General features: G+C 40.9%; 2 protein-coding genes across 3 annotated transcripts; both read left to right on the plus strand.

Annotated features, from left to right (window-relative positions):
• The first annotated feature begins 387 nt into the window (after positions 1 to 387).
• On the plus strand, positions 388 to 6,595 carry LOC106603250 (beta-taxilin). Its single transcript, XM_014196647.3, has 10 exons — positions 388 to 532; positions 1,683 to 1,926; positions 2,061 to 2,152; positions 2,421 to 2,591; positions 3,568 to 3,762; positions 4,526 to 4,645; positions 4,898 to 4,972; positions 5,185 to 5,277; positions 5,443 to 5,538; positions 5,846 to 6,595. The coding sequence occupies exons 2-10, from the start codon at positions 1,698 to 1,700 to the stop codon at positions 6,494 to 6,496; spliced, it is 1,722 nt and encodes a 573-aa protein (XP_014052122.3). The 5' UTR covers positions 388 to 532; positions 1,683 to 1,697; the 3' UTR covers positions 6,497 to 6,595.
• Positions 6,596 to 6,750: 155 nt separating this feature from the next.
• LOC106603844 (peroxiredoxin-like 2C) lies at positions 6,751 to 10,317 on the plus strand. Of its 2 annotated transcripts, none has more exons than XM_014198034.3 (9): positions 6,751 to 6,862; positions 7,049 to 7,142; positions 7,350 to 7,403; positions 7,590 to 7,635; positions 7,806 to 7,933; positions 8,065 to 8,179; positions 8,392 to 8,514; positions 8,698 to 8,835; positions 8,936 to 10,317. In XM_014198034.3, the coding sequence occupies exons 1-9, from the start codon at positions 6,757 to 6,759 to the stop codon at positions 9,041 to 9,043; spliced, it is 912 nt and encodes a 303-aa protein (XP_014053509.1). In that variant the 5' UTR covers positions 6,751 to 6,756; the 3' UTR covers positions 9,044 to 10,317. The 2 variants fall into 2 exon arrangements, with proteins under 2 accessions (XP_014053509.1, XP_014053519.1); XM_014198044.3 differs by having other exon boundaries at positions 7,049 to 7,130.
• The last annotated feature ends 373 nt before the right edge of the window (positions 10,318 to 10,690 follow it).

Consider the following 10,690-nt stretch of genomic DNA (forward strand, 5'->3'; position numbering starts at 1 on the left):
AGTGTAGAAGTGAAACTAAAGCACGAAATTAGTCCTTTTACATGAATGATTTGGAGCGAACCCTGACTGAAACCGAGCAGAATTTACATTAAGAAGCATTTTATAAAACGCAACAAGATGTAGCCTATTTTCTGCGTTGTATCTTTCCTTTTCTGCGTGACAAATGCGAATCCTGCGTTAACGCGACCCCTGATAATACTGTTACAAAGTCCTTAACGTTTCTCGGTAAACATCAACATAACTCTCGTCAGTAGGTCATTACAAGCTTAGAGGCATAAGGTTTGTGTGGTTTCATTGTGGGACGATCTGAACAGGGGATCTATTTCTATGTTATTATTTCTCTATGGCCTCTCTCTTTATGTTGGTGTCAGTATGTTCCCCTGTCTCTCTCAGTTGTGTCCCGGTGGTTTATTTTGAGGTCTTCTTCACAGCTGTTATATCTGTGGGGCCAGAGTTAGAGCACCCCTCCCCCTCTCTCTCTCACCCCCCTCCTCACGTCTCCTTTCCCCTCTCCTAGATCCTGGACCTTTTGGTAAGAAGCAGTTCAGTATCTTCTATGCGTTTGTTTGCAGATATTTGAGTTTTGGATGGTGTAGAATGAAATATTTCCATGGGTATATGTTTTCTGTCTTGTGCATTGTAAGTTTGCATTGTGCGTTTGAACGTATTTAGGATAAGCTTACTTTTGGGGGGGAATGGGTGACTTGTCACACTCGTGAAGCAGTGTAATGTTTCTATCGTGATGGAACCTCTTGTTCTTTGGTGTTTTATGAGAAGTTGTCAGCCACAATATAGGCCAAATGCATTTTTACATGTCCCGTTGTGTCAAATGAATGTTCTGTTCAAAGTTTTTCTTGGAATGGATTAGGAAGGCTATAGAAATAGATATGTCTTAATTTCTTCTGATTAAATGTCAATTCTAACTCAGTTGGGTAGTCACTTAAGTACTTTGCTGGATATTTAAAGTGATGTTTTTAGTGTCATTAATCTATCAAGTACTTTAACAAAGAATATGAATGTACTACAATTTACAACAACGAGTGGAGGATTGTGAAAAAAAGAAATAACATGCCCATATTAAGAAGTTCCTAAAATAGCATATGGACCCAGAACAGGTGCCATGTGCTCTGACTACTCTTCTCTGACTACTCTGCTCTGACTACTCTGCTCTGCCTGTGAGTTGAGACTGAGTAGAGGGTGCGCTCTGCCTGTGAGTTGAGACTGAGTAGAGGGTATGCACCCGGGCAGCAGGCTAATTATATGCACGTAAACAGGCCACAGTCAAGCACCACCAGACTTCAATAGGCAAACAGACAGTGGAGGTTGATAGATTATAAATTGCTAATCTGATCGACTATGTCATTAAGGGTAATTTAATACATAAACAAGAGAAAACATTTTAAATCATATTGGAAAAGATTATTTAAGCTATTCTGATAAAGATTGGTTTGACCTTGGCTTTTCTTATACAGTAGTATATCAAATACTATTAGTATATAGCACTGCTTTTCATTTCCAAGCTTGAGAAACTAATCAGGGCGCTTTCTTTGTGAGTGTGTGTAATAGGGCTATAAGATTCGTCTCATTAACTGTCATCCTTCACAGAAACATTGAACTTGAACAAGAACATGTCCATATTAGTTCAAGTAATTCTAATTCTATGCTGTATCATTATATCTTAGTGCAAGCCTATCAGAATGGAGACATGTCAGGTGAGTGACCAGGGTGATCCAGCCCAGTGTCAGGGTCAGGTGGACCTGACAGACGACCTGAGCAAGCAGCTAGAGGACATCATCAGTACCTACCAGGAGGCCAGTGATGAGCCTGCTGAGCAGGAAGAGGTGGAGGAGGAGGTTCTGAAGGAGCAGGTCACCAAGAGCTCCGCCAAGGACCAGAAACTAGAGAAGAAGATGCTGAAAAGCCTTGGTGGGTTGTGTGTTCTTCTTCATCTTTCTTCTTCTGTTCTATTTAGCATCTATTCAGCATCAATAGTTGTTAGTGTTACAGTGTATCAATAGTTTTAGTGTTATTAACTGTACTGTAACATGATCTCTATTCAGGCAAAGAGGCCATGCTATTGATGCAGAGCTTGAACAAGCTCGGCACTCCAGAGCAAAAACTGGAGGCCATCATCAAGAAGCACGCTGAGCTGGTGAGTGGACCATGCTGAATTATACACCGGAGGTAGTATGCTGTGGTGCCTAGTAGGGAACTAGATGTGGTCTTTGCCCATGTACATTTGTATTATCTGTTCATGCTAAATATGTTTTATATTATTCGTAGTGAAGCATATAGTTATATTTATCTAACTGGCTGCTAACCAGTACCATATCATTAGTCTACACCTATGCAGCAGTATTTGCTTATTCTACATAGATTTCTTTGTGAAGAACAAAAATGATGTGTGTGTGTGTTGGTAGCTGGAGGAGCACCGGGTTGACCAGAAGCAGCTGAAGGTTCTGCAGAAGAAGCTTCTCCAGGTGATGAAGGAGAAGGACCAGCTTCAGAGTGAACACAGCAGAGCGGTTCTGGCCCGCAGCAAACTCGAGTCTCTGTGTAGGGAGCTGCAGAGACACAACAAGACACTGAAGGTGAGCCTCTCGCTGTAGCATATACTGCAGTGCTATAGTACACAGACTGCTCTGTGTGACATCCTAGGTGAGGCTCTCATCTCACTGTCTACAGCAAACCAGACTTAATCAAATGCATATATCAAATACTACTTTTAAATACCTAAACTGTGCTTAATTATTTCATATTCCCTATACAGTGGAACCAATGGAATAGTCCCGAAAGTTCAAACTCCAAGCTAAATCAAGCGCAAACTCCAAGCTCAAATACTGACCCAGGTCTGATGCAACAACCAGTGGCGCTCACTAAGTTAAAATTGTGTGGCATGTGTATGGTTAGGCTACAGTTAGGGCTCTATTCAATTTGTAAAGCTGAAGCGTTACAGATTCCTTTGATAGAAATGTAAAGGTCATTTCCGATTGAGCTGACATATGCAGCATTTCCCGTGAATGCAGTCTCCACTCAAGTGGGAACATTGCCTTTAAATTTAAATGATGCTGTAAAGCTGAACTTCCGGGATGCGGATTGAATAGAGCCCTTAGTATGTTCGTACACGGTCTGTGTGTCTGCTTGTATGTGCAGCGACATTACAGTACATATTTCCTTGCATTATGAGTATATCTGTGAGTGTAACTTACTGTTCATCAGGTGTCTGTGAGTGTGAGATGAAGATTAAGATAACTTTATTGGTCAATTGCACACAAGGTCCAACCTAAATTTGACTTCCGCTTTTAACCCAACCCCTCCGAAAGACACACATACATATAGAGGTTTTGGAGAGGTGCGGGGGCTGCCACACTGGGCGCTCGGGGAGCTGTTGTTGTGGGGGTTAAGTGCCTTGCTCAAGGGCACAACGACAGGCAATGGTATCTAGGATTTGATACCAGGAACACTTTGGTTGCTAGCTCACTCCCCGGGATTCTAACTGGCAACCCATTGCTAGGCTACCTGCCACCCAACTAACTGTGCATCATCCTGTATAATGTGATCATGCAGGAGGAGACCCTCCAGAGGTGCAGGGAGGATGACCTGAAGAGGAAGGACATCACCACTCACTTCCAGAGCACGCTAACGGACATCCAGGTCCAGATCGAGGAGCACAGTAACCGCAACACCAAACTCTGTCAGGAGAACAGCGACCTGGCAGAGAAACTCAAGAGCCTCATCTCCCAGTACGACGCAAGAGAAGCGGTATGGGGCCTTATTACAGACGCTCGGGACTGGAGTTTGTAGTGCAGTTTAAACTGAATGTGTTTACTTATATCAACATGCTATAATAATAATAATATATTTATTTTATATAACGTTTGTCAAGACAATGAGAATCTCAAAGATGCTTTAAAACAATAAAACAAATGTTACTGTGTGCGTCTCTCTAACATACGGTATGTCACATACACATTTCAAATTCCTTAGCGACGGCATTCAATACGCAACTGAGATAGAGACCCCCTCATTATTGACCACAACAGGCCCATGCAACACCAGGAGTCACTGTGTGACCAAAAAAAACTTGCTCCTCCATGAGTCAAGACTCAAGAGCATGCTCAGTTGTTCAGTTGTCTCATCTTACGTTTCCTTTTTAGTATTTTAGCAGTGCATTAATCTTAAGATAGCTAGGTGAGACAACCACACATCACAGTCATAGTAAGGTAAATGTTCTTCAATCGAGTAGCTATCAGCAAAGTCAGTGCTAGTAAGAAAAGACAAGTGTGAGTGTTTGTGCAAAGAAGTCGTTGTTTTTTTTCCAGTGTTGTTAGTGTCTGATAAGCTTGGCTCTGTTCATCTCTGCGTAAATGTCATAGTTCTCCTTTAAAGTAAAAATGTTACCACTAGCAATATACCAATGATAAATACTAGCCCTTGCCTCCTGTCTTACTGTGGCTATGTTGCGTCAAATGTGTAATGTTCGTCTCAGTGAAAGTGACCCAGTCTCCCTCTTCTTACCTTGCAGAACCTGGAAAAGGTATTCAAACATCGAGACCTGCAGCAGCAGTTGTTGGAAACCAAACTTGAACAGGCAAACATGTTCATTAAAGAGGGAGAGGAGAAGCACAAGCGAGAGAGGGATCATGTAAGTTAGCATCTTTCAGCAAGACTTGACTGACTTAATAGATTTTATACAATTTAAGATATTTTATTCATATGTATTTGTTATGTAAGAGTTTAATCACATGTTCAGTTCATTTTTTATACTGTCTGAAATATGGATCAGTGGATGGAATAAGTTAGACACTGACATAAAATATTTTTGAGAAATTCCATTTAGTGACAAAGCAAATAATTATTAACTGATTTATTTTTTGTAAATTGTATTTCTCCAAAGTTGATAAATAAGGCAGCACAGTCACAGGTGAAGGTGCAGATTTTGAAAGAGCAAGAGGAAGGGATGCAGGCCCAGGTAAATGGAGACTGTCTCTGTCTGTCTGCCCCCCCCCCCCCGTATTTTTGTCTGTAATGTATTTTTCGTTATGTGTCGGACTGTGTAAGACTAGCTGTCACCATTGCCGTTGGCTAATAGGGATCCTAATAAAATCTAATCAAAATCTCTGTCTCTCTCTCTGTGTCTGTCTCTATATTTTACAAACTTAACTTTCCCATTTCTCCCTCCAGTTGTCCATGTACTCTGAGAAGTTCGATCAGTTCCAGGGGACTGTGTCGAAGAGCAACGGAGTGTACGCCAGCTTCAAACAGGACATGGAGAAGGTAGCCTAAGCCTTGTTCTCCGTATCTTACTATCTCCTATTATGATGACCTTATCTATAATCTTATATGAGGTCAATTTTGTTGCCATGGCACAAATACAATCCCTTTGTTTACTCTTTGATTTAACTGACACACTTTAAAAATGTGATGGGTTTTGTCTTGTAGATGACCAAGAGAATGAGGAAGCTGGAGAAGGAGTCTATTCAATGGAAAAGCCGTTTTGAGGGCTGCAACAAGGCTCTTATTGATATGCTCACAGATGTAAGATACCATACACGTAGCGTACACTTTTCACCCATTTTTTGAATGTTACTTTTACGGTCACCCTCTGTCAAAGACATGATGAAAGACAAACAAGCAACAAAGAGTTAAATATGACTCTGACTCATGGTGGAGATAGTGTCTGCATACCAAATGCACCCTATTCCCTAGTGCCCTACACTTGACCATAGCCCTATTGACTTTATGCACTATATAGTGAATAGGATACCATTTGGAATGACACCTATGAGTGATCTTTATGAATATCTGTACTGATTTTCACCCTGTATATTTCTACTCCATTCAGAAAACCTTGAAGGAAAAGGAGTTTGAGCTGTTCACCCTGAAGACCCAGAAGCTGGAAAAACTGTGCCGGGCGCTGCAGGAGGAGAGGAACAGTCTCTCTCATAAGCTCCAGGAAGCAAATCCAGCGGCTGCAACCAGTGTAGCGGAGATGAAAGAAAATGAGACAAAGGAGAAGGAGAACCCAGAGGTACCTGCTGCTGAGAAGCCCATTGAGACACCCTCTGAAAACCCCTCTAATGAAAGCCCTACTCTCAAAGTACCTGTTGCTACAGAAACCCTCGCAGTTGTAACTTCTGCTCCAGAAAAACCTGCACCTGCAACACACCTGACCAGCGAGCTGGATAACCTGAAGGCCCAGAAGTCCCGTCTGCAGGAGATTCAAATGTCGTTCACCCTTTCCAACGTTGTGCCACCTGAGTTCTTTGACAACGAGGAAGAGGAGGAGACCACCACAGAGCCACATGGACACACTGAGGCCCCAGAGGCCAGTAGCGAGGCCAGCAAGACCCCAGAGGAACATGACATAGAGGGGTGTAATGGAGACAAGATGACAGAGGAGACCACTGGCCCTTTTTCTTCTTCTTCTCCTGCAGCAGCTGAAGGAGACAAGGCCCAGGAGCAGAGAGATAGGGAACTGGAGACAGTTGACTAGACTATGGTGTAGTTACAGTAGGTTACAATCAGAGATGAAGAACATGAAGTGATCATAACTTATTTGACTGGATTTTTTAAGAATAAACAATAAAAACATGCTCTTGTTTTCTTCTTTCTATGACTCCATGTTAGAAGAGAAGCTGAGAAGGGGGAGTTGTATAAATGGGAAGCCTAACACTGCATTGATTAGGAGTTGTATATCTTGTATTTATTACACATCTTTGCTGGTAGTTAATCATTAATCATTAACCATACAACATGGCTGAGAAGGAGACAGAAGCGCAGACTTATGCGAAAGCTTTGACAAGTTTTGTTGAAAATGGAAAAGCACTATTGGAACTCGCTGAACATGAGAGCAAAGAGGGTAGGTTGTGTACTAGGCCTACTGCTGGCGCTATCTATTAAAGATTCATGATTCATTCCTGCTCAACATGGACAATATGTAGAAGGCTAATGAGCTCTTGGCAAATGGCAACAGTGAGTTAAAGTCAGCAATGTCCTAAAAAGAGGTTATGACAGTTAATTAAATAAACATGTATATCATTTATAGGACTTCTGCAAGACTACATCAGGAAGAAGATCCGTATTGAACTGGACCAATCACTACTGGGACTTATTCCAGCAGGGGCAAGGTTATTCACAAGGTTCTGTTTTACATTAACAAGTTATTAACCCTTTACAATCCGTTTCTAAGCACGTATTTGCTGTCAAACTGACTCAGCCTTTCAGGCGCTGAAAATATACTCAGGAAATGATGCAACATCTAGCCTATATAGATTCAATGATTATTATTGGAAATGACCAAATATGTTTGCAAACAATGAAAGACATTGATTATTATACATCACCAGCATGTCAGTGAAGAAGAGAAAAGACGCTGACGAACTATGGAAGAGAAGCTACCAGTAAGACATACAGCAAAGCTATGTTTCCTAATCAAAACCATTGACTTTGAATGTCAACACCTTTGTGAGATCAACTTTATTAGAGTCAATGCCTTTAGTAATAATTCACTGTTTACCTCATTAGATTAACCTTTGAACAGCTCATACAGAAGTTACAGTTATTGTTCTCTCTCTCCCTCTCTCTAGATGTGCTGAAATGCAGGATGCTGTTGAGGACTTCTTGCAGCTGGGAGTAAGCTGATATGGCTGTTGCTAGGCCTGTGTTTGATATTACTTGCATGATTCTGTGTAAAAACTCTTGTGTATTAGCTTAGCAGGTTAGTGTTTTTTCTTGTTCTGGAGGCAGCTACCTTGCATTAACACTTCCTTCATCCGACATCCACTGGATGTGCTTGGTAATAGGTGCAGTGGGATAGTTTTCTGGAGTACTTGGACAAGGAGCTACATCTGGATGATAGAATCTTTGGTCAAGAGCCGCAAGTAAAATGCCTGTCGCCTGACATACCCCTCATTGATGCCCAGACTGGAGCGTGAGTTTGATTACTTTGTCTTACATGGCCTCTTCTTTGTGATAAGAGAATAGGTCAAACCAGGGTATTAACTTCTGTCTGTCAGAAGTGACGTATTTGGTCTGTCTATCTGTCTCTCTGTATTTGTTCAGAACTCTGACGTTAGGGAAGTACCTTGGGAGAGGTGAGAAAGTTCTACTTGTGTTGATCCGTCAGTTCTCCTGCCTCCTCTGTCGAATCCATCTGAAAGATCTGGACGCCCATAAGGTGAGCCATGCGTTGACAGTTGTATCTAAGGTTTATGGTACACCTAGTTGACTCTTCTCATCAACATTAGTTCTCTGTGCATAGCCTATAACCTTTATGGATACACAGAACTGTGATAAGGAAAAAATATGCACGTCCATATTCAGGTGCTGGACAGAAAAAACATATTCAAGTTGAGGCCATTACACAGAGCACTGTGCCTTGTGTTGCAGATTGCCCTGGAAGCACGTTCAGTGCAAGTGGTGGTGGTGTCATTTGGCTGCAGAGAGGGGGCGTTGCATTGGCTAGCGGAGACAGGTTGCCAGTATGACATGGTGTTAGACCCACACAGGAAGGTTAGAGTTACCAGGCAAATTGATTAATTTAGAACGAGGCATCGCAGTGTCAAATGTATTTGATTCACTCACTTCCTAATACTTATCTGACTAAAATGACTTATGTTATACATACTATATAGTATATTTACTACTACTATTACAATGCACTATAAACAGTCATGTTATGTTGGGGGATTGCAGGTATACAGCGCTTTTGGCTTGAGAGCATCTCTAAAGAAAGTGTTGAACTTCAACAACATGCTACTCTATGCTGAATACGTTGTGGCAAACCTGGAGTTTCCAAGAGGTCTGCCGTCTATAGAAGATGATATGTTTCAGGTGTGGTTGTGAGATGATCAGATACATAAAGAATACATTCATTAAGGAGTGTACTTTTATGGTTATACTTTCGTTCATTCTGTTTTCCGTGTATTCTCAGCTTGGAGGAGACTTTGTCCTGGATGACCAGGGGAGGGTGCTGTTCTCTCACTGCTGTGACAGCCCTATAGACAGACCTGCTGTAGAGGACATACTGAAAGCCCTATAGAATGACCTGCAGTAGAGGACATGCTGGGTGCCATTCAGAAGGGATACCCAAACCTGTCAGGTTCAACATTATGTTAAAAGAAACAAGCAGACCCCATCTCATCTGATACATAAATGGCTTTATCACAGGGAGATATCAGCTATAGACTATTGCCCTCAAATTCTTCCCCCCCTAATCAGGGGCTGATTTAGACCTGGGACACCAGGTCGGTGAAATTAATTATCAGGTTGTAGAACAGAAAACCAGCAGTACTCCGGTTAACCATAGGGTAAGATTTGAATACCCCTGGACTGAGATTATATTAGCCAGTCTCTTTCAATAGCTGCTGTACAACTCTAGCACTGGAGACTATAGTCCAGGGGTATTCAATCTTACCCTACGAGGTTACTGCTGGTTTTCTGTTCTACTAATTGCACCCACCTGCTGTTCAAGGTCTAAATCTGTCCCTGATTAGAGTGGGAAGAATAAAAAAAAAACTGTGGAACTGGCTTCAAGTTCCAGATTTGAATTTGAAGCAAATCTTACATGCTCTAACAGTTTATTACAAGAGACTAGCTAAACACTAACAGGTAGTATCTGATCAATCAAGAGAAACCTTATATGACATTCCCTCATTTCTTGTGAATTATGATTTTTATTGGTTTCCAATGAGATTTCTTATTATTTGCTTGCTGTTGTAGACCTTTTTGAAAGTGTTTTGGATGGCGTAGATGCCGGTGATGTAACCATATGCTCTAACTTAGAGCTTAGTTCTTCTACGAACTGTGGTTACAAAATGTGGTACATAAGGTGCAAGCATGCAGCACAGTTTTGGTGTTGTTGTTTAAATTCATGATTACCTACATAACCTACAGCACCAGTTACTAATATATTATTAAAGGCACTGCAGAAGAGGATTTCACCTTATGGACATTCTTGGAAAGCACCCAATGTCATTGCAAAAGACACCAAGAGAAATAGTGTACTATTTAGGACCATAACTTATCTTCTTTACTTTTAAAAGGGCAGACTGCAGCAAAGATGGTGGATAAATGTTCACTCAGGCCATTTACCATTGTCTAAAGGGGGTGGCTTAATTATGATTATATGATGTATATGTAATTGTATATACATACAATAAAATGACCTAGGTCCATCAGCTCAACATTCTCAACACTACACTCTAATAGACATTTAGTCAAATGCAACCAGAAAGACCCCTCAACCCTCAATTTCAATGACTGTTTTATTGTCAACAGAGTCAAATACAGTAAAATAAACGTTTTTAATTTTGATGAGGTAATATCTTTTAAAGTAAAATTATTGTACATACTGTCTTACCCACTTTATATGAATATACTGTATTCTAGTCATGGCCCATCCTATATAACTACTGATGTACATACCTTTTTCTATAAATACACAGTCTTAATTTCTTTATTTTTACTTTTTGGATTATGTGAATATTGTTGTACACCTGCAAAAACATATGCAAATCTATATATACGACCAATAAACTTTGATTTGAAAATGCAGCTATGCTAGCATTCACTAGCAAGCTAGCTGATATCAGATTTGAGTAAAATGAAATTTAACATTTGATCATATTTAGAAAATATATTTCTGTTAAGAAAACATTTATTTCATAATCCCCCCCCCCCCCAACAA

This window comes from Salmo salar, chromosome 01 (assembly GCF_965601325.2).
Source record: "Salmo salar chromosome 01, fSalSal1, whole genome shotgun sequence".
Taxonomy (NCBI): Eukaryota; Metazoa; Chordata; class Actinopteri; order Salmoniformes; family Salmonidae; genus Salmo; species Salmo salar.